General features: G+C 42.1%; 1 protein-coding gene across 2 annotated transcripts; it reads left to right on the forward strand.

Moving 5' to 3' along the window:
- The first annotated feature begins 7,863 nt into the window (after positions 1-7,863).
- On the forward strand, positions 7,864-26,101 carry LOC309383426 (butyrophilin subfamily 2 member A2-like). Of its 2 annotated transcripts, none has more exons than XM_081935967.1 (8): positions 7,864-8,179; positions 8,738-8,872; positions 10,050-10,397; positions 12,786-13,061; positions 13,503-13,607; positions 15,719-15,739; positions 21,206-21,238; positions 22,445-26,101. In XM_081935967.1, the coding sequence occupies exons 2-8, from the start codon at positions 8,806-8,808 to the stop codon at positions 22,957-22,959; spliced, it is 1,365 nt and encodes a 454-aa protein (XP_081792093.1). In that variant the 5' UTR covers positions 7,864-8,179; positions 8,738-8,805; the 3' UTR covers positions 22,960-26,101. The 2 variants fall into 2 exon arrangements, with proteins under 2 accessions (XP_081792093.1, XP_081792094.1); XM_081935968.1 differs by having other exon boundaries at positions 12,819-13,061.
- Positions 26,102-26,579: the final 478 nt, after the last annotated feature.

Below are 26,579 nucleotides of genomic sequence, written 5' to 3' on the forward strand. Positions count from 1 at the left end.
GAAAGAGTGCAGAGAAGAGCAACAAAGATGATTAGGGGACTGGAGACTAAAACATATGAAGAACGGTTGCAGGAACTGGGTATGTCTAGTTTAATAGAAAGAAGGACTAGGGGAGACAGGATAGCAGTGTTCCAATATCTCAGGGGTTGCCACAAAGAAGAGGGAGTCAAACTATTCTCCAAGGCACCTGTGGACAGAACAAGAAGCAATGGGTGGAAACTAATCAAGGAGAGAAGCAACTTAGAACTGAGGAGAAATTTCCTGACAGTTAGAACAATTGATCAGTGGAACAGAAGTTGCCTCCAGAAGTTGTGAATGCCCCAACACTGGAAGTCTTTAAGAAGACGTTGGATAGCCATTTGTCTGGAACGGTATAGGGTTTCCTGCCTAGGCAGGGGGTTGGACTAGAAGACCTCCAAGGTCCCTTCCAACTCTGCTATTGTATTGTATTGTAAACATATCAAGGGCCCTTGGCTATTTATTCAGTAATTAGTTTAAGAAACAAAATAGTTTGCAACAGTCAAAACACCAATTATCAGCCGCATTCTCTGGCCACAAAGCAAGCAAGAATAATCATTAACAGCGAACAATAGAACTTGTATTGTGCAGGGAAACCATTCAGGCAACATGTTGTTGTTGTTGTTGTCGTCATCATCTATATTACAATCTATTATAATCTGAGACACTGTTTCTCAAGCCTGGCAACTTCTAGTTACATGGATTTCAACTCCCAGGATTCCCCAACCAACATGGTTTTTGCTGAGAATCTGGGGGATGAAATCTGTAGATATGGAAATTGTCTAGGTTGGAAACATTGATTTGGGGTATAGGTGTTATTCAGCCGGTTCGGACCGGTTCACGCTAGCCGGTAGTGGAAATTACGGGTGGATCTGCCCACCCCCACCCACCCAGGTCTATGTCATTCTATTTAGGCAAGTTTTTGAGGCGGGGGCACACGAAAGAAAAGCACATGCGCGTGAAGGGATGAGAAGCGAGCACACACGCACAGGGCAAACCAGTAATAACAAAATGTGAAACCCACCACTGGTATAGATCTATTCTGGAGAATCAGCCACTATAGGATTCAGGAGAAGTCTGACTGAGAAAATGATTATGGCTGATGAACATTTGGTAGACTAATTCATGTGTTTGTTTTCCATCTACATCTTTATCCTGCTTTCTTCTCTCCTTGTGGTGGCACCTGTTGAGCCTGGCAAGTCACAATGCTGTGTTCATCTGGATACCTTACAAGTGTTGCTTTATTGTGTACTTGGCAATGAGTCATTAACTCTGCCACTGTAGGCAGAGAGATTGCTGAGAAATAATGTGGTTAAACGTAAGGAATACATGATTCTAGATAGGACATAGTGCAAACTGGTCCTGGTCTAAATTGGCATCAGAGGAACAGAAGTGTGTGTGTGTGTGAGAGAAAGAGAGAGAGAGACACACACACACACACACAGAGCATGTGAGTGAGTAACATAGCTAACTAGAGGGAGTGTGACAAATTCTTATTTTTTTCCTGCATAGTACAATAGTGCCCTCTAAATAGGAAGACCAAGCATCCTGATTAAGAACCACAGGCTTTTCTTTCACTATTGTCATGTACGAATGACAATAGCAATGTATTGTCATGTATTGTCATGTTGTCATGATACTGCCCACCATTAGACATTCATCCCCAATCTTCTGAAAACAACCAACAAACTGTAGAGTTGGAATGACTGGGATTGGTGGCCTGTTGCACCTGCCATACCGGGGAGTGATGAAAAGAGTCATTGAATACTTACTGGATCTCTGGTTTCTTCCACAGCTTCCTTGTAAACTCCCCTGGGTCTTTTCTGAAAAAAAATATGAGCTATAAGAAAGGGAATAACCTGGCAAAATAAAAGTTTAATTCTAGATATTAGTGGCTCTAGGCATGTGGTCAATTCAACAGATGTTTCAGGAATTCTGTGACAAGATCTTCAAGAGTAAAAACAGGACATAAAGGAATATATAAAATGATTCTATTTATTATATAAAAACAGGACCTATTTATGTATTTACCTATATATATAGTGCCAGTTTGGTCTAGGGCACCAGCCTAGATGTTGCAGAAAATGACAGGCTTTAGACTTCTCAGGATACAGGAGGAGTTTATTTGGCAGCCAGATTCAGAAAGCTAGCCCATGGCTAACATTGCAAATTCTGAACAACTTTCATTATCGAAGCACGCATTCTTATACATTCTCAAAAGCAGTGCAAGATGGAAATACTTAACTCATTTCTTATTGGTTATTGTGGGGAAAAAGCCTTATAAGTAGATGGGGGTCTTACTTCTCCTTTTGTTACAGGTATGGACTGCCTGTCATTAATGAACTTTATTTGAACCTTGTGGTTTGGACTTTTGACATAGGGACGTTGGCTGGAACATCTTGTGGTTAGAGACTGATGACATTTTCCTGTCCCTTTAAGCAAGCTTCTAACTGTCCCTTTTATGCTACGTCTTCATTCTTATATTTTAATTCATATTTTATAGAAGGTATGAGTTCTAGTTCTGCCTCATCTAGGAGTGGGTTCCTGCCAGTTCTATAAAAGAGGTTCCACAAATCTAGAGTGCTGTTTAGAATCGGTTCCAGCTCCCTCCCCCACCCCACCCCCGTCCTCACACCATCAATATGAAGAGTGAGAGGAGGAATTCTGGGAGTTGAAGTCCACAAGTCTTAAAGCTGTCAAGTTTGAACATCCTAGGGGTTTTTTTCCCCTAAAGGTTTAGGGGTGCAAGGGTCTTGTAACTTGACAGCTTTAAGACTTGCACACTTCAAATGCCAGAGTTTCTGAGCCAACAATTTGGTTGTTAAGCAAGAGCGTTGTTAAGTGAGTTTCACCACATTTTACCAGTTGGTCATGCCCACCCAGACACATGACTGCCAAGCCACTCCCACTTGGTCACATGGCTGGCAAGCCACTCCCGCCCAGTCACATGGCTGGCAAGCCACTCCCGCCCAGTCATATGACTGGCAAGCCACTCCCACAAAGCAGGCCACACCTACAGAAGAGGTTCTAAAAAATTTTGAAACCCACCACTGGCCTCAGCATAACAACCTGGGTGACTTTGGTCCAGTTACTCTCTCTCAGTCCAACCCACCTTACAGAGTTGCTGTTGTGGGGACAATAGGAGGAGGAAGGTGTGTTGGATATGTTCAGCACCTTATTTGTAAAAGTAATAGAGGAGGGATATAGTGGCGGGTTCCTACTGGTTTGGACCAGTTTGGCCAAACCGGTAGTAGCTTGGCGGCCTGGATCGCTGGAACCGGCAGTGACCCAGGCCTGCCATGCCTCCAAACCGGTTCTCCACGTGGCGCCGTAGGTGCCGCCATTTGTTTTTTGCTTCTGAGCAATTTTTATTGCTCTGTGCATGTGTACCAGTGGTGGGTTCCTACCGGTTCGCACCAGATCACGCGAACCGGTTCCAGACCGAACCCGGAAGTAACCGAACCCGGAAGTAACCGGCACTGGCCCTGTCGCTCGCCGTTACAGCTAGCTCGCTCCCTCGCCCATCGCAGCTCGCTCGCTCCCCCGCCCATCGCAACTCGCTCGCTCCCCCGCCCGTCCGCACTAGTCTAGCCCAGCCCACCGATCACTGATTGGCTGGAGACTCCAGCCTGGAGTCCAGCCAATCTGCTGGAGGCGACCTGTTTAAAAATGTGGCGCCAACGGCCAAAAGTCCTCTTTTGAAAAGAGTCTTTCTCTTTTGGAGACTTCTCTTTTCAAAAGAGTCTTTGCTTGCGATAGCTTGCTGACCGGGTCTGGAGTTTCGTTTCTTCTTCCCTTCGCCTTCCAGGAGCTGCTTCCCTCAGGTAAGCAACTAAGGCGGGAGGCGGGCAGGCGGCGGCGGGCGAGTTTTGTGAGGGAAGGCCTTTTTCAGGCCTTCCCGATAGAAGCCGCGGCCTCGTGCAGGCGCAAGAGGCAGCGGGAGGCGGGCAGCTGCACTCGGGAGGCAGGCGGGCGGCGGAGGCCTAAATTGCACGAGCCGTTGGCTCGCGTAGTCCACGCGGCCAGCGGGGAGCGAGCGGCGGCGACCTAGTTTTGCGCGTGGGCCACGCGGTGGAAGGCGGGCGGGCGGGCGGCGGCGGAGGCCTAACTTGAGATGGTGAAGTGCAAGCAATTAAGGTCTTGCTTCCTGTATCTTTATGCAGGTATTTTGGGCTTCTATTGAAAAGGTGGTGTGCAGAAGACGGGCAAGCTGGTCATCTCTCCTCTGTAAGTAGCTGAGTTTATTGCTGGCTGAGTGGTGTGGTCTGTGCTGTGTTCATCCTTGAGATGGTGAAGTGCAAGCCCTTCATGCTTCCTGTGTCTGTCTTTATGCAGGTATTTTGGGCTTCTATTGAAAAGGTGGTGTGCAGAAGACGGGCAAGCTGGTCATCTCTCCTCTGTAAGTAGCTGAGTTTATTGCTGGCTGAGTGGTGTGGTCTGTGCTGTGTTCATCCTTGAGATGGTGAAGTGCAAGCAATTAAGGTCTTGCTTCCTGTGTCTTTATGCAGGTATTTTGGGCTTCTATTGAAAAGGTGGTGTGCAGAAGACGGGCAAGCTGGTCATCTCTCCTCTGTAAGTAGCTGAGTTTATTGCTGGCTGTGTGGTGCAGACTATGTTCATCCTTGAGATGGTGAAGTGCAAGCCCTTCATGCTTCCTGTGTCTGTCTTTATGCAGGTTGTTGGAACAAGGTGGTGCAGAAGACGCAAAAAAGGACAGTAATTTTCCTTTTCTATTATTTTGTGTGCTTGTTTCATCCTAATGCAGTGCGTGCAATTAAGGTCTTGCTTTCTGTGTCTCTCCTTTTTGCAGGTTGTTGGAGCAAGGTGGTGCAGAAGACGCAAAAAAGGACAGTAATTTTCCTTTTCTATTATTTTGTGTGCTTGTTTCATCCCAAACTGGCAATGAAAGAGTTCATTTCTGTGTGTTTTCTTTGTGCAGCCCATTCACTGGAGTCCGTGATACTGAACACTGGCAAGAACAGTCATCCTCCTTCTGTAAGTAGCTCTTTTATTGTTTTTGTACTTATTTTAATCTTATTGTAGTTCACCCATTGGGGCAAAGAATTCAGTGACATGATCTTGACCACTCCCACCAGGTCACATGGTTGGCAAGCCACTCCCACCAGGTCACATGGTCGGCAAGCCACTCCCACCAGGTCACATGGTCGGCAAGCCACTCCCACAAAGGAAGCCACACCCACAGAGTAGGTTCCAAAAAAATTTGAAACCCACCACTGATGTGTACACAGCACGCGTCAAGCACGCCCACGGCACGCCCATGAGTGAACTGGCAGTAGCGACAGCCGGAACCCAATCCTGGTGGAATACAGATAAATAAATAAAATCTAGCCAAGAAACAGAGCCCTTAACACTCCTGCTGGCTGGAGAATTCTGGGATTTGAAGTTCCCCACATCTTAAAAGTTGCCAAGAATGAGAAATACTGCTGTGGTATGTGCATAAAAGCTTTAAAGCTGGAACAGTGAAAGGCCACTGAAAAACTGCCCATGATAATTGCCTACAGTATTGTCCTAGTGACCCTGGAAAGTTCTTTGTCCTTTTAATAGGCATATCGGTCATATAAATTCCTGCTTGTTGTTCATGACTCTCTCTCCCCTGCTTTTGCCTGCTTCTTGTCCCTTGTTTGCCAGTGAATGTTTTGATCTTTGCCAATGTTTTTTAAAAACAGACATTAAATTATATTAATGAATATGGCTTTTTTTGTTATATTGGGAGCAAACTAAACTGTAATTCCCAAAGGTGCTTTTTCAGGAGGCAACTGGACTTTCTGGTTTTTCTTCGAAGACGTTTCGCTTCTCATCCAAGAAGCTTCTTCGGAGCTGAGGAAACATCTTCGAAGAAAAAACAGAAAGTCCAGTTGGGATAACCATGACCTGGATGACTGAGAATCCTTCGAATGATGAGGGAATATGAACGGATTTCCAGAAAAATTGCAAACTACAGGGACCATTTGCCAATGTCTTCAGAAAAAAAAACCAGGAAGTCCCCAGTTGCCTCTTGATAAATCAAACTATCAAAATATAGGGAATCAAACTATAGGGAGTCAAACTATTCTCCAAGGCACTTGAGGGTAGAACAAGAAGCAATGGGTGGAAACTAATCAAGGAGAGAAGCAACTTAGAACTGAGGAGAAACTTCCTGACAGTTAGAACAATTAATCAGTGGAACAGCTTGCCTCCAGAAGTTGTGAATGCCCCAACACTGGAAGTCTTTAAGAAGATGTTGGATAGCCAACTGTCTGAAACGGTATAGGGTTTCCTGCCTAGGCAGGGGGTTGGACTAGAAGACCGCCAAGGGCCCTTCCAACTCTACTATTGTATTGTATTGTATTGTATTAAAGCACCTTTGAGATAACCATGACTTGGATGGCTGAGACTCTGGAAATTACTCACAGCCATTTTCCAATACCCTTAATGAAAAATTATTTGTAAAGCAAACAAAACCAGCAAAGAAAAGACTGAAGCTGAGAGTAGCCAGGAAGGGAAGATAGATAATAGATTATGGACATCAACAGGGACAGCCAATGTTGGATTTGGTCAAAAATTCAAATTTTGGCTTAAGTAGGAAATACTGGAAGATCTTGAGCCAATAACATTCACTTTCCTCAGAGGGATAACTTGAGAATAAATAGGGAAAATGCACTATTCTCCAGGAATAGTGGTAGATAGCCGGATGTCCTAAATGCCAGACGCACAGAAAAGCACTGAAAAGCAGCTGCTGTTGGGGATCGTGGAGCGCGAGCCGGCGGAGCGCGCTCAGGAAGGCGGGGAATGGGATCACGTGTGCTGGAGGATGAGGCAGCCTCAGCCTCCAGCACACGTGGTCCCATTCCCCGCCTTCCTGATGACGTCACCAGCCTCACCAGCCATAAACCTCACCGCACGTCACTGGTTTTAATGGTGGATAGGACCACATGGCTTGAGTCCTGAATAGAAAAGGTGATCACATGCTTCAATGTTGGGGAGAAGAAGAGAAAGAAGGACTGAGATGCTGAGTCCCTGGTTTTATGCCCTCTCTGGCCTTTGATCTTGAGCTTGTATTCTGATTGGTTGTCAGACTCCCATGGGGCCATGCAGGGACAACTCTCAAGGCTGTGTTTTGAATCCAGGTTTGGTTGAGTTCTCAGATGCCATGTGGGGAGTTGGGTAAAGGGCCAATATTATCATGCCTTAATCCCATCCCCCTGGAGCTGAAGGGGAGAACTCTTTATTATGTAAAGGGACTGGCTTGGCCTTCTTAATGGCCCATTGACAAAGTAGGTGGAGGCAGGAAGCTACAGGGAGCTATTCTCAATTTAAAACATGTTTCTTCCTTTTCACATCCAGGGAAATGCAATATTCTGCTTTTTCAATATTTCCTAGGATATTTCATTTTTCTGGGAGAGGGCTGGGTGATAACTTTCCACAGTTCCTTTGTTCTTTTCAGAAAAACAGGACAGGACTATGGTTTGATGAAAGAGTCCCTGCTTTGGGTACTAAAGGTCTCCAGTTTGATACCTGGTCACTAGTAAAAAAAAGTTGCTCCCAGACAAATAATAAAAGCAACCACCTGAGCATATGGTAACCTGCCTACATTACTTCCTGCTTAGTGGGAACATAGATCGTTGCTTACATTAAGTCTTTTCAATTGAGAAGTAACTTGATTCCTCTTGCAAAAACCCCCCCCAAACCTTATAATCATCATCTTCCCACACTGCAGATCTCTAAAACTATCTCACTGCTGGTGCTGATGCAATATCTGTAAACATTATGAGGGGGCTGCCTGTTGGCGATTAGCTTAGAAGATGACGTTGGTTTAAAACCTGACCTGTTTCCCATTTTGTTGGGCCTTCTGCTGCCTACTGATAAGGCAACGAGGAGCACAAGAGAAGTCGCTTAACAAGGAGATTTTGAGAAATGAGATCTTTATAGGCAAGCTCCCTCCGTTTGCGCTCCACCATCTCCAAGACTCCTTCAAGCCAAGCGTGGGCAAGGTGGCGTCCACCTGTGCAAAGAATATCTAGATCACCTCCCCATCCTCTCATCTTTCTATTGTCAAAGGAGGAAAAATGTGCCTACGGTAATGAGGAAACATGTGCAGTTTACTTTTGTTCTAAGGAAGTGCAAGTTGGATGTGATCCAAGGAGTGGTCTTCATCAATGAGGTAAGAGTAATTACTACAACTGTTGACTGAATGTGTATCTCTGTGTGTTTTAATATACATGCATGTGTGCATTGGGTTCAATTTGCCTTCCAGGGGAGAACATTTTGTCTCATTGGTTGTCATACTTCAGTTCTGATGCATTGAGGTATTCATGGACATTTTCAAAATGTTGAATAGTTAAGCTTACAGTCTGTCTGAAAAAAAGTAACAGTTGCTTAAAATTTCTATCTAGTTTTACATTTCTTAATTTTTTTACTTGACAGGAAGTTCCACATGCACTCTTTCATTGAAACTATTTCCTGACGATGAGGATGAAAAGATTGTATATTAGTTTGATCCTAGATATCCTAGTGATCCCAAACCATATTGATTATTTTAACGCTTCCACTAATACATCTAATTGAAAGGCACATTATTCAGCAACTTTATGATAAAACCATTTACCATTTACTAGCATTTTGAATCATGCAATGTTATGGATACATCTAAAGAAGAAGAGAATCGTACTAACAAAATACAATACTAAAAATATTTCTTTTTTTGCTTCCCTCCTACCAGTTCCTACGTGCCTTGAAGACCAGAATAAGAAAACAAGGGAAGTGAAAACCTTCAGCTGTGTTTCCAAAATGAATTCCTTCCTGTTTATTTTGACCACTTCCTTAGTTATTCTACCTGTTAATAATGGCAATCCAAGTAAGAACTTTGTGTGCTATTGTATTTTCTAAGAAATGTAATTGCTTTTATATATCTTATATTTTAAGAAGCATTTTACACACCTGTTAATAATGGTAATCCAAGTAAGAACTTTGTGTGCTATTGTATTTTCTAAGAAATGTAATTGCTTTTATATATCTTATATTTTAAGAAGCATTTTATACACACACACACACACGCACACACAGACACACAGGGGGGGGGGCACTAAACATAACATTCCCCTATAACCTCACCTTAAAACAAAGAGACAGTGTGGTGTAGCAGTTAAAGGGTTGGAGTGGTACTGGAGACATCAGATTCCAGTCTGCCTTTAGCTATGGCAGCTCAAATGGGCTGGAGATGCCATAGATATGCTTCCTTGAGTTCTTGAATGAAAGATGGCAAAGATGGGTGCCATACCTAAGAAATATGTAAATATAATATTATAAAAATGTAGAAATAATATAATGAATCAACATGGGTAACAAATCCCATTACATGTATATTGGGGGTTGCCTTAATATCAATCTAATTAAAAAAAGAAGGTTGATCGATGCCCTACTAACAGAGAGATTAGAAAATGAATATGGGAAGCTGACATAAAATAGTCAGACCCTTCGTCCATCTAGCTTGGACTGGGTTCTATCACATCTAGATCTCTCACACACACCTCTCCAATTCTTAAAATTACATTACTCAATTGTGTAATGCGCTGGGCCCCTCCTCAATTCTGAAAGAAACTGGGAACCTGCATTAAATGCTCAATGAGAGTTCCAGTCAATGGTTTTGCTGGAACTCAGTTTGTGTCCTGTGTGGATGTGAAAATATACTACAACGATCTTTATCTGTGGTGTTTGGCATCCATTCACAAAAGAGTCTTCTCAACCTACCTGGAAATGTTAAGGATTCCATTTTTGTGTGTGCGTATGTGTAAAGCAAGTATTATACTATTGAGCTATCCCACCCCTGTCCAATTTTTTTTTCTTTGTCTGGATTTGAATATGAGCTGAATGATTATCCAACAGAAACTCAACCCACTGGATTTAAGTGATGGATTAATAGTTTAGCCAAATCTCAATTGCTATTTGACATGATTAGATGAGTTGCCTATATGGCATTCTCCTTCAGTTGATTTGGCCATTTATGATTTTTATGCATTTGGTACATTTCACAGTGCAGCTGACATTGCTTGGACCACATCACCCAGTCACTGCCTCTCTGAGGGAGACCATTGAGCTACACTGTCACCTGTCCCCCAGAACAAATGTCCAGAATATGGAGATTACTTGGTTCCGCTCCACAAATTCTTCATATGTACACCTTTATCGCAGTGGCAAAGATCATCTGGAACGGCAGCAGCCAGAATACCAAGGAAGAACAGAATTTTTAAAAGATGACATTGGGGATGGAAAGATTGGGCTGAAGATTTTTAACATTAGCCTATTTGATGAGGGACACTACCACTGCTCTGTTAAGAATGGGAGTTTCCAACAGGAAGCCACATTAGATATGAAAGTGACCGGTAAGTAAGGGGCAAATCTTTTTAAATAGAAATGTGTAATCAAAGTTGGCTCTAAAACCTTTGCAGTCATCAACCTTCCAATATGTTCTTAGATTGTGAGAAAACCAGGGCTATTAAGGTTTCTCCCCCAAAAATCTTTCAACCTACTTATTCTGTTTTTCTTGATGTTTAGAAGAAATAAGGGTTACCATTCCATAATGCCAAGGTGGCTAACCGTGGCTATTTATTTCTTTTTCACTTCCTACACAGGAGGCCCAGAAAGAATGGTTGGTTGAAACACTTAACGTTTTCTTTTTCAATGTCAGCATTTTAAAAAAATAAGCAAGCACAAAATAATTGAATTTTCCAGATGTTTGAGGAGAAAATGGGAGAGGGGGCTAAATCAGGCCACCAAAAATTACCATTTTGCTACCAATTTTAGACTAAGGGGACATATGCAGGTCTGTACTGCTGCCAGGCATGGGAAATCAGAAATCCAGGCAGTTCAATGAATATAAATGTTTATTGCAAGCTTATGCTCTCTACAAGATTCTGAACTACTAATAAAGGAATCAGGGTTGAACTGAAGTGAGGCTCTCTGAGCTTGCTTGTTTTCTTACAGACGTTTCATTACCCTAACTTGGTAACATCATCAGTGCTAGAGTACTGATGATGTTACCTAATTAGAGTAATGACACGTTGGGGGGGGGGAACAAGCATGCTCAGAGAGCACCAAGGACCCCTCAATCTGAACTACTAACAGTTGAAGCGAATAGGCGGTAATAAGAGTCAGAGGAATTCAAGGTGGGCTGGACTTAGATCTCTTGTGGGTAGGAAGGGACTCAAGACTGAAGATGCATTTGACTCCTCCCTTGGGCTCAGCCTGGTCACCTCCTACAGCTTCAAGGCTGAGGTTTCCCCCACCTGCCATAAAGCAAATTCAGGCAACTACTTTTGGCTATAACTGCTGCCCTTATCACTCCTTGAGCTTCTTCAATTAAGTGACATCCCGAATATTTACCACCATTCAAAGCCTGGAATATGGTCCTTGAAAAGTATGCAACCCCACCGATGACTGGCTGTACATCTGTGATACCTGATTGAAGCATCCATATTCAGGTGCAATATACTTCTAAAAGTGAATGCTGAGAAGAACTGAGACATACTGTATTGTTGACTGCATGCTCTGTTTGTAGGCTTACTAGAAATATCTGAAATGCTACTGCTGGAAGTTTTATCAGACCTGGAAGGTTTCATTTCATGTTCTTATGATAGCAGTGTCTGGAACTGATTCAATCCACCATTCATCTTGTGTTGGAAGGAAAGGGTAGGATCGTTTTGACAGGAGGAGGAGGAGGAAAAATCACGCTTACTTCTTTGCCTTAAGAGGTAAAATATAGAGGCAGACAAATTGGGAAGTTGTCAATGCTCATCATAATCCAGACATAAACGTTCTCTGGAATAATAGTTCTAGTGTATGCTTTGCCTTCTATGCCTCATTTGACACCCAAAAACAATTGTTATGCAGTATGCCAACTTCCTATTGCAGAATTTAGGATTTAAACCTGGATTGGGGATGAGGAGGGAGACTGAGTGATGATTTAAAAAATCTAAATAATTACAGGATGAAGATTAGACTGGACAATCTTCTGATCCTAAGGTATTTTAAAAAAGCAAATATTGCTTTCTCCGTCAGTGTTGGATATCTTTCTGTTTTTTCCTTTGAACTGATTCCATAACTCTTTGAACAAAGTAGAAGAGGACAACTTCTGGGGGCCAGGAGCCTGATTTAATACTTGGGGAGGGGCTAAAAGACAGGATAAATGGGACAATAACTCAAAGTGAATAGCACCTCATCACATGATGAGGTTTTAATTTTTCTCGAATTTCTTCCTTTTTTGAAGATTTCTTTCTCTTTAAAAAAAAACAACCCTTATTTTATTGCTTATATTATAGGAAAATGGTGCTGCCAACGGCAGCCTTGGTGAAATGCTCTCTGATAGTTTTTGTTTTCTAATCATTCTCTGTGATTCACTCTGTCATACGCAAGAGACCAACTACTAAGCATCAAGAAATGTTTTTTTGATGAATTATTTACTTATGATTCTTGATGAATGTATTTTATTTTTCTTTATGTACACTGAGAGCACATGCACCAAAGACAAATTCCTTGTGTGTCCAATCACACTTGGCCAACAAAGAATTCTATTCTATTCTTTCTATTCTATTCTATTTTGTGTGTGTTTTCATCTCACAATGGCAGGAAGGCATTCCTCAGTTTTTCCAGCAATTGAAGCCAGAATGTCAACTTAGGGGTTTGGGGATTGCAGATTTCCCTGGCTCTGCAGGATGCCCGTCTTTGGAACAGTTTGAAAACACTTAAAATGTGCATGTTTGTCCCATATCTAGCATCAGGGCCTGCTCCTCTCCTTTCCATTGAAGGTTATCAGGACAGAGGGATCCGAGTGGTTTGTCGTTCCAGTGGCTGGTATCCAAAGCCTGAGATCCTGTGGAAAGAGCTCAATGGGAGTCCTCTATCTTCGTTGGCAAAAAAAGATTCACAAGGAAATGATGGGACATTCGATGTACAAGCTGACATCATTCTAAAAGGGAGTTCAAACTTGACTTGTGTCATTAGAAACAGCCTCCTTGATCTGGAAAAGGAGTCAACCATTCACATAACAAGTGAGTCAATAAACACTGTTAATAAGCCATTCTGTATTTTAGAAACCGGGTTTTGTAGTAATATGAGTTTGATATTCTGAATTCAAAATTAGACAAATCGGCAGCTGGTGTCCATGTCTTGATTAGGGCAAACTCAAAGTCAACGAAGAGTGATGCAAGATATTTTTCCAAGAAGAAAATTTCAAATGAGGCCATGTAGTATATTTCTTTGCATTCTCTCTCTCTTTTGTTTTACTCTTGGGAAGATGAAAGGAAAATGCTTTTTTAATCTGAATCAGTGGGCATACTGTGAATTTTGGGTGTGTGGTACCAGTGAAGGCATATGTTTCTGAAACATTCATGAATCACAGCAGAAGGGATAGGAAAGAGAAAATCAGAGCATTTTCCAATGTTTCAGGGTTGCGTTAAAATACATTCATCTCTACTTCTTTCATTTTTCAGATCACTTCTTCCCCAAAATGTCATCCTGGATAGTAGCTCTATGTTTTTCCCTAATGGCTGTGGTTGGATTCGCTATATTTACTTTTTACCTACTGAACAAATACGGTGAGTACACAGGAAACTGCCCTTTAACTGGCATAAAAGTAGTGTTAATGCACAATTAATGGCGAGATAGCTCTGCAGTTACAGTAAATGTATTTGGTTGGAAACGGTGTTTCTTAATAGATTGGAACACTGGCTAATGTTTCTTCCAAGGATAAATCCATAAAATCTTCTTGCCTCAGTGCAAGGATGGCACACTACTCTTCTTGTATCTTTGCTTGACAACCTTAGCATTCATTTACCACTAAACATGTGTGTAAGATGCTCTGCTCCAGAAGGAGTATTTTCCCTAATATTCTGCCTCAAGATGCTACATGCAGTCAGTATAGGGCATATTCAGGGAGGTGACCTGAAATGATGTGTCCTATGCTGGCAATCTTATGGTTCTTCTAATCAACCGTTTTAATCTGTCCCTCACCCCTCACTTCACCACACACTCCACTGCAAGGTTGACTGAATTTTGGCTTCCATAGCCATTGTTTCTCAATGGGTTGGTTAACTGGTCCTTTTAGTCTTGAAACTGATCAGCCCATTCCAGGCTGAATGTGTAGAACTGAAAAAATAATGGAAAAAAACTCAGCTTTTGTACTTTTGTAGCCTAGCAGGAAAATTTATTTATGAATTTATCATTTTTGTGTAGTTGCCAACCTACATGAAAGCGACAATAGGTAACATATAGCACTTAATTTTTAAAAAAAAACCATAAAAGCAGTCACAATTAAAAATAATTTTAAAAAGGTATACAAATCAGGAGAGAATGATATTAACCATAATATTAATGATATTAAAGGAGCCATCACAAAATTTCCTCCCCCCTGGCTGAAGCACATTAAAAGCTTATTTTTCCTTACTTTCTTTCCTCAGTTATGTTCTTAGGATAGTTTACAATTCCCACAGGGATATTCGCAGTTAATCTTTAATTGAATTTCAGTTCCTCAATAACTGTATCTCAGTTGCATAAAATAGTTGACCACTAGATGGCAGCCAATAGCAATTAAAAAAACCTGACACTTTGCTGCCATCTAGTGGTAGATTGGTCATCCAATTCACCCATTGTTTGAAACAGTGCTGCTTAGATTTTTTGATCAAAGAATCTTTTTCTTTTAATAATTATGAGGAACTCCCAAAGACCTTTGTTTGTATAGGTTATTTTATCAATATTTACCATATTAAAAATTAAAATTGATGCCTTTGTAGAATATTTATTTATTGAATTAAGTAAAAAGAACATTAAACCCATTACATACTAACCTATTTCATGAAAAAACTTACATTAAACATTCTCTATTGCTCCCAATTTTCTTTTTTTTGTTATAATTTTGTAATTTAACCTTTTATCTTTGAAATGTAATAAAAATTTATTAAAATAAGAAAAAAACATTTTGTAACAAATAAAAGGCAATAATGAGAAGAATGACTTTGTTTTAAAATTCTGCAAATATCTTCAATAATTGTCAAAGGGGATTCTTGGATCATATTTTAAAAGCCACTGGTTTAAAGGAATAACACCCCCCCCACCCAAGATTAATCTGTCAACAGTACAACATCAAAGAAAAAAAATATTTGCTAGCTCTTGATTAGTTTTCTATTATCTTGTATATTGAATGCTGATTACGTTTAGCTGTTATTTTGTTCCTTATTATTTCTCCAAAGACTTAGGGAATACCAATTGGCTTTAATAACAGATAATGATGGCAAAGAACACAACATAATATTCTTTATTGGCCAAGGGTGTTTGGACACACAAGGAAATGTGTGTCTCCGGTGTATAAGCTTTCAGTGTACATACAAATACCAAAGTGATAAATCATAAATCGTAAATACAGTCATACATCATAAGATACAAAAAACAAAGTGATAAATCATAAACTACCAAGAGGAGAAGGTAATAGGAAAGATGAGAAGGATAACATGGGTAAATATCATTAGGCATAAGACCGTGCTGTGGGAATTTGGTATTTGGCAGAGTGATGGCATGGGGCAAAACTATCTTTGTGTCTAGTTGTTTTGGCATGCAATGCCCTAGAGTGGCATCCTGAGGGGAGGAATTGAAGCCACACATTTATGTTTTCTGCGGCAGTAGAGTAATAAGGTTTTTTTTCCTTCTATTCTAGGAAAGCTGGTCACTGAACTGAGTAAGTTATTTTCTTTTTCTTCTGTTTTTTGAGAAAAGCATTTGGGCCACAATCTAATATAGAAGTTTATCAATCTTAAACACATCAATTAATAGAATAGAATTCTTTATTGGCCATGTGTGATTGGACATACAAGGAATTTGTCTTCAGTGCATAATCTCTCAGTGTACATAAAATATATGTGATAAATCATTATCATATATCATAAAATTATATTCATCATAAATCATAAGATACAATAGTGATAGTGATTATTTATAGGACATTAAATAAGCAATCAACATAAATCATACTAGGAAACTAAATAAAACAATATATGGTAAATTGTAAAGATACGAGCAACACGTTATAGTCATTAGTAGAAAAAGAGATATGCAACATCAGAGGCCTGTGCGGAGGGCTGCCCTGTACCCCCCCCCCCGTGCGATTACAACCCCCCTCATTCATCTAGGGCTACCTATTTCTACCACCCACTGCGGCCTTCGTCTCAGTTCCAGCCCAAGCTTCCATATTCACCAGCTGGTTATTATTATTATTATTAACCCATCATTTTCATCTACGATGTGGACTATTTCCATCTGCCTATCTCTACCAGGACTATTTCATCCGTTTCATCTGGATGTATGTGGTTTTGGCTAACTTACATTAACATCGACAGCACCCACTTGATGAGCGCTGGCCCTTTATTATGCTTTACTCGAGAGTAGACCTGCTGCTACTGCGAGAGTCCCCCCTCTCGCAGCTATGGCCTCCAGCCCTTTCAAGGGCCCACCTCGAGGACGGGTTTGTTAACCCAGAGAGGTGGAGGAAGCGTGCTTTAAGGGGTTTTTTAGTTAATTGTTTTTTAAAATTTATAAAGGGTTTTAAGGGTGGGGGGGGGAAGGACCAGATCAGGAGTGATAGTAGAGCCAGGCAATTAGGTGTGGTCGAAAGAGGAAGGAATGGAGCGGGTGAGGAAAGGGAGGATAACATTCCATTACAGGGCTCTTTGATACCAACGGTCGTGGGGAGGGGCAGGTGCGAGGACACATTAAGAACGCGCAGTCGGTTGGGAGACCGGGGTTTTTGGTCATTCCCGGTCGTTTGTACCAACCCCTGCATACTAGGTGATCAGGTTCCACAGGCCCAAGGCCTGAGACTGCTGTTATGCAACGCGAGGTCCGTTGTTAATAAGGCCCCCCTCATTCATGATCTTATCTTGGAGGGGGAGCCGGACCTCGCAGGAATAACCGAGACCTGGTTGGGCTCCGAGGGAGGTTTACCCCTCGTTGAATTGTGCCCACCAGGTTATCGAGCATTTCATCAGCCTCGGGCCCAGGGGAGGGGCGGCGGGGTAGCAGTGATTATTCGGGAAGACCTTGAGCCGAGAGAGTTCACCGTGCCACAGACATCCGGGTGTGAGTCCCTTGTTGTGAGATGGGGCCCAGGGAGGCAGTTGGGCCTGCTGATAGTATACCTGGCTCCTCGCTATACATCAGCGGCCCTGCCTGAACTCCTTGAGCTGATCTCATCGGTGGCGATTGAGATCCCCAACCTTATAGTGATGGGGGATTTCAATCTGCCGTCGATGGGAGAAGCGTCTGAGGGGGTTCGGGAGTTCATGGCTTCCATGACAGCCATGGACCTGACCCAGTTAATTCAGGGCCCTACTCACGAGGGAGGCCACACGCTGGACCTTGTTTTTGTCTCAGGCCGGTGGATGAGTGATCAGGGAATAGGGGACTTAGCCATTACTCCCCTGTCATGGTCGGATCACTATCTTCTCCGGCTGGACTTCCCTGGTGCTACCCCACACCGCGAGGAGGCGGAACCGGAAGGTATTAGATGGTTCCGCCCCAAGCGCCTGTTGGAACCAGATAGGTTCCAGACGGAGCTTGGGCCACCTCCTGTGGATTTGACCCGCCCCCGAGTGGAGGACCTGGTAGACGCATGGAATAGTGCGACTACCGGGGCCCTGGACCGGGTGGCGCCTTTGCGGCCTCTCCTGCGGCGACGAACCACCCTGGCTCCCTGGTTTACCGAGGAGCTAAGGGTGATGAAACGCCAAAGGAGACGCCTAGAGAGTCTTTGGAGATCCTCTCGTTCCGAATTTGACCGAGCACAGGCACGAGCCTACTTGAGGACGTACCTTGTGGCATTAAGAGCGGCCAAACGTCAACATTGCGCCGCCCTTATTGCGTCTGCAGATAACTGCCCTGCCGCCTTGTTTCGGGTGACTCGTTCCCTCTTGTTTGAGAGGCCGCGGGAAGCCCCTTTACAGGGTAGAGCAGAGGAGTTTGGGAAATATCTACATGACAAAGTCGCTCAAATCCGGATGGGATGGACCCCCTTCAGTGGTTCAGTAGAGACGCCCGTGGCGAGTCTTGAGGGTCCGCTTTGGGAGGAGTTTGATTCGGTTGCCATCGAGGATTTGGACAGGTTGCGTGGACGTCTGCGACCCACCACATGTTTATTGGACCCGTGTCCCTCCTGGCTTGTACTGGCATCCTGGGAGGTTACACGTGACTGGCTCCTGGTCCTAGTGAACACTTCGTTGGGTGAGGGGTCTCTACCAGCCGCCTTGAAAGAGGCGGTGGTGAGACCCCTGCTCAAGAAGTCTTCCCTGGACCCGACGGACCTAGTCAATTACCGTCCAGTCTCCAACCTTCCTTTTTTAGCGAAGGTTGTAGAGAGTGTGGTGGCACAGCAGTTCCCACGCCACCTGGAGGAAAATGATTATCTAGACCCGCGCCAGTCCGGCTTCCGACCCGGGCACAGCACGGAGACGGCCTTGGTCGCATTGGTGGATGATCTCTGGCGGGCCAGAGATAGGGGTTGTTCCTCTATCCTGGTCCTATTAGACCTCTCGGCGGCTTTCGATACCATCGACCATGGTATCCTGTTGCACCGGCTGGAGGGGTTGGGAGTCAGGGGCACCGTGTTACGGTGGTTTGGCTCCTACCTCACTGACCGGACGCAACGTGTGTTGGCAGGGGAGCAGAGATCGACCCGGAGGCCTCTCACATGTGGAGTGCCACAGGGTTCGGTACTCTCGCCTCTCCTGTTCAACACATACATGAAACCGCTGGGCGAGATCATCCGTGGTTTTGGGGTGGGATATCATCTGTATGCTGATGACACTCAGCTATACATCTCCACCCCAAACCACCCCAATGAGGCCATCGAAGTGATGTCCCGGTGTTTGGAGGCCGTACGGATCTGGATGGATGGCAACCGACTGAAACTCAACCCTTCCAAGACGGAGTGGCTGTGGCTTCCGGCGCCCCGGTTCAACCAGGTGTTTCCATCTCTGGCCATTGGGGGCGTGCAACTAGCCCCTATGGAACAGGTGCGCAATTTGGGCGTCCTCCTGGATGCCCGGCTGTCCATGGATGACCATGTAACAGCCGTGGCAAGGGGGGCGTTCCATCAGGTTCGCCTGATGCGCCAATTGCGCCCCTTATTGGACCGGGATGCCCTACGCACAGTCACCCATGCGCTGGTGACGTCTCGCCTGGACTACTGCAATGCTCTCTACATGGGGCTTCCTTTGAGATGCACTCGGAGACTACAGTTGGTCCAGAACGCGGCCGCGCGGGTGATCATGGGGAGGACTAGATTCTCCCCTGTAACACCTCTCCTGCGCGAGCTGCACTGGCTTCCTGTGGTCTTCCGAGTGCGTTTCAAGGTCTTGATTATGATCTTTAAAGCGCTCCATGGCACAGGGCCTAGTTACATGCAGGATCGCATCCTGCTCCACACATCCCTACGACCAATCCGCTCTCACAGAGAGGGACTTCTCCGGGTGCCGACCGCCAAACAGTGTCGGGGGGCGACACCCAGGAGCAGAGCCTTCTCTGTGATGGGCCCAGCCCTGTGGAATGACCTCCCCCGGGACATCAGGATTACTTCCGATCTCCGCTCCTTCCGTGTACAACTGAAAACCCACCTCTTCCAACTATCTGGCCTGGCTCAACCGTAATTTTCTCGTACTCCTCCTGACTGTCTGTTTTTTAACATTTTGAATTTGGATTGTACATGGGGTTTTGTAATTAGGGTATTTTAATGGTTTTTAATTGTCTATGTATTGTATCTGTTAACCTCCTCCGAACATGTGTGTCTTTGTACTTATGTATGTCATGGATTTATGTAAATGTTATATGTTTTTTACTCCATTGTACGCCGCCCCGAGTCCTTTTCGGAAAGGGAGCGGCTAATAAATTTAAATTATTATTATTATTATTAATAGGAAGGATGAGAAGAAGAATAGTAATGCAGTGATAATACAGTTAATAATAATACAGATACAGTAATATTAATCTCACTGGAATTAATACAGTAATTCCAGTAAGCATTCTTTAATGTATAACATAGGTATTATAGGTGATTCTGTGTTGTGTCTTTCATGGGAAAGGAAGAATATCAACTTAATTATATTTTTGTAAAATTGTCTGTGTAACAAAACAGAAAGGGACAAATAAAATATCTGCTTGTAGGAATGAAGTGTGCACTTCAGAAAATTACTAGCAAGCAAACCAATTACGTCAATCATCTGGTATGACATTCAGAATTTCCCCTGGTTTCAAATAAGAGTCTTAACAAAAGTTCTAGTCCTGTTATGCAAAGGGATTAAATTTAAGGTCTCCAATGTGCAAAGCATGTAATTCCATTATTGAGCAATGATCACTCCTTTAGGTGAATTATAAAAAAAAAAGTGTAACTATAATTTTCAAACTCCTTCACATTTTTTTTAAGCGGACACTTTAAAAAATAGAAATAGAAATATCGTAGGCATCAAAACTCCATTCTTCTTTCCTGGGACAGTTTCTCAACCTCCTTGACAAATTATAGTAGATAATTACTAAATATAAATAATCATTATTAAATCAATCTATATGGCCACCCATAAACCAAATATGACTTGAGGTGCAGCAGCTAACTACTTATTAAAAAAACCAGTAACAACAGAAACATAAAACTTACAAAGAGGAAATGCAATGAATACCCATCAAGAACAATGGTATCTCACATCTACTTTCCCATCCTCCATGCCCTGGAGCATACCCAGGTCTTCAGAACTTTCTTTCAGGCTGATAGAGTTGGCGTTAATTTAATCTTAGGCGATAGGATGTCCCAGAGGGAAGGTACTATGTCAGAAATGATACACTTTCTAAGATGGCATTCTTTAATTGTGGGGACCTGGACAGTGTCTCTTCTCTTGGACCTGATAGAAAGAACACAAGGTCCCGTAAATAATCCTTTGTGCCTTTGAAGGCTTTATAGGTGACAACCACATGCCTATGGAGATTCTCAATCATTGGCTCTAGAAGGCCCTAACATGTAAAGGCATTTGGGCCTGCTATGTTCTAATGATGCAGAAAGAAAATTACTTTGTAGTAATTTTGAACAGCTTTTTTTTTTAAAGTATATTTTTTTCAATATTAAACTGTTCCTTTGATTTATTTTAATCTTCAATCTTGTTTTTAGATTGGAGGAACATGGTGATACCAATAGAAAAAGGTTGGTGGCTCGTGTTTGTTATCACTCCAAAATGTAATTCCATCATTGTTGAGCTAATCTGTGAAACTGAATATACAATAATACAATACAATACAATAGTAGAGTTGGAAGGGACCTTGGAGGTCTTCTAGTCCAACCCCCTGCCTAGGTATTTTACATCAAGATTTTACTCCATACTCCAAAGATTCTTTTTTAATTCAAAAGTGTTGTCATGTGCTGAGTTCTGACATTTATATGTAAAGGAATCAAGTACTGTCAGCTCAGGGGCATTTTTCAATGACAAATACAACATGCATGGATTTTGATATCATTCTTTAAAAAAATTCTATGGGGAAATTTCATTTTTTTAGCAGGGACTTACGCAAGGGACTTCCATAGAAGCCCTATCTAACACTAAGACACCAAGCTTGTTGGCAGTTTGTTGGTTTAAATCCCTAGTGCAGAGTGAGCTCCCATTACTTGTCCCAGCTCCTACCAACCTAGCAGTTTGAAAGCATGTAAAAATGCAAGTAGAAAAATAGGAACCACTTTTGATGAGAAGGTAACAGCGTTCCGTGTGCCTTTGGCGTTTAGTCATGCAGGCCACATGACCACGGAGAACGTCTTTGGACAGCGCTGGCTCTTCGGCTTTGAAACGGAGATGAGCACTGCCCTCTAGAGTCGGGAACGACTAGCACATATGTGCGAGGGGAACCTTTACCTTCCAAAATATTATATACTTATTTATTTTAGTATATACTTAGATATCAAATACATTATGTATTTTATTTAAAATGAGATAAGCCTATTGTGTTTAGGCGTGAAGACCTCCTTGTTTTGCTGCACAATTTAGTCCAGAGAAGTGTCATTCATAACATGGACTAAATCAGAGGTCTTCAAACTTGGCAACTTTAAGACTTGTGGACTTCAACTCCCAGAATTCTCCAGCCAGCTGGCTGGAGAATTCTGGGAGTTGAAGTCCACAAGTCTTAAACTTGCCAAGTTTGGGGACCCCTGGACTAAATAGATCAAGGGAGACTTGGTGCAGCCTTGGAAATGGGTCTTTTAATGGGATAAGCGCTAAAAGTTGTTTCAAAATAAGATCTATGTCCTGATCAATTTCTTCCTCATTATAATTAAGAATGGGGCAATTGCAGCATTGTCTTTTAGGTTAACCTTTTCATCCTCACCTTCTTTCTCTTTTCCCACTTCTCCTTTTCCTCTCAGCAAACATAGTTCTAGATCCAGAAACGGCCAGCCAAGAACTGATCCTGTCTGCAGACCAGAAAACTGTCATACAGGGATTCATGTGGCAGAGCCTACCATACAGTCCTAAAAGATTTAATATGGAGCGCTGTGTCCTGGGAAGTGAGGGATTTTCCTCTGGGAAGCATTATTGGGAAATAGAAGTTGGAGAGGATGGGTATTGGGCTTTGGGGGTGGCTAGAAATTCCATGAAGAGGAAGGGAAAGCTCATCCTTGTCCCAGAAGAAGGAATCTGGGCAGTGGGGAAAGATCGAATCCAATACAAAGCTCTTACCCTACCCAAGACACCCTTGACTTTGAAGAAGAAGCCCAGAAAACTGGGAATTTACTTGGATTATGAGATGGAACTAGTTGCCTTTCATGACGTCAGTCACCAAAAGCATATATTCACCTTCTTCTCAGCCGCATTTGATGGGGAAGTGGTCTTCCCCTTCCTATATGTAGGGGTAGGCTGCTGGCTTAGACTGTGTTCTTGATGACTTTCCTTTAAGAGAGGTTCAATCAGATAATTGAATGCAATAGAGTTATTGTTCACATTATGTGGCGCTAGACTGAGACAGGAAGTTCATTTTCCATATCATGCAAGGGGTGTAGATTGTCCTATAAGGATCACTTCTTCTTACTGCAGCTTCACAATCATGGAGAGGGAGAAACCTGTGGGGTCTTGACTAGGTGGAAGGATGTCACTCACCTCAAGCAATAAAAAGTTGGAGACCAGCCTTTTCTATATCTTACTTACCTGTTGCTGATTTACCTCAGGTTGTTTCCTCTACTTGACACACACACACACGCACACACACACCTCCAAGCTTGGAAGTATATCAGGAAACAACCTTGGAGCAATAGGCTAAGGTGGTACATGTGTATTATTATGTGTATCAAGTGAGTGGGGGAGGGGCATTTTTGGCAGTCAGGGATTATACTCTAAAAAAAAATGTCTAGCCTCTATGAGAATAACATCTTAGGTTGAATATGGTAGTGATATAGTGAGGAGTGGGGGCTAAAATATTAAGCCTTTATTTTTATTTTTTCAGGTTTGCTTTTAAAATAGACTACTGTATTAATGCAATGGGAGGCTTAAAGGACCTACCCTGAGGCTTGTGTGTTTTTTTAAAATAAAAATATAAAAATCTAGGGCTGGGTTTGGGATGCACTATCTGGAGAGCTCTGGAAATAAAATCGAGAGAGGCAAGCTGAACACCATGTAGCCCACAGGTTGCCTCTCATGAACAAAGGGAAGGGAATGCACAGGGTGGAAGGAAAGGTAGTCCTCGCTTAGCAATCACATCTGGGAGTGGCAACTCTATCGCTAAGATGAATGAAGGTGAATATATACATGTCCCAGGATAATATTGCAAGATCCCACTGGGACCAGCGGGTTAGTCTTCCGAGCTTTCGGACTGTGCTGGAGCCCATCCTCAGGGAACTTCTCTCTAGCAGTGTTTGTGCTTTGGGCTATTCCTTGTGTGGTATTTAGATGGTGCCTGTTGTGTGTGACTTTTTAGTTGTTGATTGGGGTGTTGATAGCTGGCTATTAAGTCATTGGCTATCCTTCCCTTGTGCTGTCAAACCCTCCCCTCAAAGTACTTTATAAACTGATGGTAAATAAGCACTCCTGGTCTACCTCTAAGTGCCTGGATCATTAAGTGAGACATCCCATGACCACAATTTGCTTAATACTCCTTGTTGGAAGTCATTATGAAGCATATTAATGGCAATTTTGGAGCTGCAGGATGCTGCAATGGTCATAAATGTAAGGGTTGGTCACAAAACTGGGGGTTTGTTTTACACTATCATTAACTTTGAATAGTCGCCAAACAAGGCAGTTGGTAAGCAAGGCCTTCTTGCACTGAAATGACAGAATAATTGCATGCATGCAAGCACATGAGACAGAAAACCTTTCCTTCGCTCAAATAACTCCATCTTTTGGGCATGCCTTTTGTTAATGCTCCCCACCCTGCCCCAAGCTGGAGCTGAATGAGAGCAGGCGACTCTGTGATTTATGGTACATCCCGAGTGCTGTTTTAGAGAAAAACAAGATTAAACTTCAAGAGGAAATGCTTTGTATCTGATTAGTTGTGTCCTCCAAGGAGAGCGTGAGGCAATTTGGTGGTGAAGTTCAAAATGGAATTTTTCTCCACAATTTTTAAAAGCAAGGGACTTCTGGGGAAGAAATGTGAATTGAAGTTGGCTCCGTTTTCACAACTGCAGCGGAGTGAGTAGACCAGTTCTTCATACTTCCTCTCTGGACAAAGAACGGACTTGAGATAGCCCACAGATGCTCCATACAATTGCTTCCTATGAGAAGGCCGCAAGAGAACAGTCTCTGGAGTGTTTAGAGATCTGGGAGATGCAGGAAAGCCAGCTTTGCTCAAACTGTGGTCATTGCCTTCAAAAGAACAGTGGATTTGCAGAGTTCCTTTTCTAATCACATTTGGAAATTGTTTGTTAACTGCTTTAATGGGGACAATATGCTGGCTGTGTAAACCGCTTAGAGAGGGCTGTAAAGCACTGTGAAGCGGTTTATAAGTCTAAGTGCTATTGCTATTAGGAACCTTTGGATAAGCAGGTTTTATAGCACTGTATGAGTTTCTTCCAATCCTTAGAGAAAGTACAAGTCTAAGAATTAAGTATTTTGGAATAAATAAATAAAAGGTTGACTGGAACTTTGATTAAATAAAATTACAAATTGGCTAAGGGATCAGAATGTTTAGAAATAAGATTTTGGAATTAATTATAAGAATTCTTCCTGTGGGAAAATGCTTTTTAAATTCTCTGAAAACATGAGAAACCAATGATAAACTAAAAGAGTCACCTGAATAACTTTTCTATATTGAATTTACAAAAGTCTTATTAAAGTTTTGAAAAATTTTGTGAAAAGGGACAAAATAAAAATGAAAAGAAATAAACTTCTAGGACATTGTTTGACAGGACTAAAGATCGAGATTGTTAAAAGGAAGTTGATTTATTTGATCAAGATTAAAATAGATATAGTATTATCTCTGGTAACCCTTAATGAACTTTTGCTGATCAGGACTGAAAGATTAGACTTTAAAGAACTTGTTCAAGATAAGATATAGGAAGAAGAGAGCATTTGCTGTATTTTAAGGGAAGTTGATAAGTTGTTAAAATTGTTCATACTTGTGATGAAGGAGGAAGCCACTCCTTTATTTACCTTTATTTTATTTTTTCCTTTCTTTTCGATCTAATTTTTTATTTTCTTTACATATCCCTTAAATATATGCTTATTTTTTTCCTTTTCTGCTCTTTGTATTTTTCCTTATTCATTTCTTTTAATTTGTGTCTTTTAAATTTTAATTTCTAATAAATGTACCACTTTTTAAAAGCTAGCTACAAGGAGATTTATACATACCTACATAGGAATGGAAAATAGGTCACAAAAGATTGTTGCTATTTCAGTTGTTCCTCTGTCTGTTGACTTTTAAGGAATAATAATTTAATAAAAATGTATGTCAGGCCTGGAACCCTGACTGTGTATATGTTGATATCTGTTTATTGAGAGAAAATCCTCTCTTAATCAAATAAAAATCTACCAATAAAAAAGGTAGCTCTGTGTATATTGTGTGTATAGCTCTAAATAAAACTTCATTAATTTGACATGCTTTGTGTAATTTGATGTTCTTAAAATATATTTTAAGGAAAAGAATTGACAAGACTTTTCCTTTTAAATGTAAATACTTCAAAATATAGGTAAGAGGCTAGTAGAAAGGCCTTTTTTTGGAAAAAAATATATATTTGAATATAGCCAATTTTACACTATCAAGCTTACACATACTTAAGGGAGGTATAAATTAGTCAGGAGGAAGTATGATCCTGTGGTATCTGGGGTTTTGTTTTTAGTTATACCAAAGAGCAGTCTCTGAGGAGAATTTGTCTCTTTTGCCAAAACAAGCATATTTTTCAAGAAAAGAAATGGTTCAAAGTCTGTGAATGTGTGAACCAATCTGTGTGGGAGATGTTAATGTCAGTACTGTATGGTGGATTAATTTCTACCAAAAAATGAGGGGAAAATCATGTTTGGTTTCCCATCTATTTGTCCATCATAAAAATACACAATTCCTTGGAAATAAGCAGA

The sequence above is a fragment of the Natrix helvetica genome (assembly GCF_964273705.1).
Source record: "Natrix helvetica genome assembly, chromosome: 1".
In the NCBI taxonomy this organism is placed as follows: domain Eukaryota; kingdom Metazoa; phylum Chordata; class Lepidosauria; order Squamata; family Natricidae; genus Natrix; species Natrix helvetica.

What these genes read in the sequence shown, in the direction of transcription:
- LOC309383426 (XM_081935967.1), top strand. Translation starts at nt 8,806, where the DNA reads ATGAATTCCTTCCTGTTTATTTTGACCACTTCCTTAGTTATTCTACCT. An exon ending in AAAGCTGGTCACTGAACTGA is followed by an intron (nt 15,740 to 21,205) that starts GTAAGTTATTTT and finishes TCTTGTTTTTAG; the next exon opens with ATTGGAGGAACATGGTGATA. An exon ending in GGTGATACCAATAGAAAAAG is followed by an intron (nt 21,239 to 22,444) that starts GTTGGTGGCTCG and finishes TTTTCCTCTCAG; the next exon opens with CAAACATAGTTCTAGATCCA.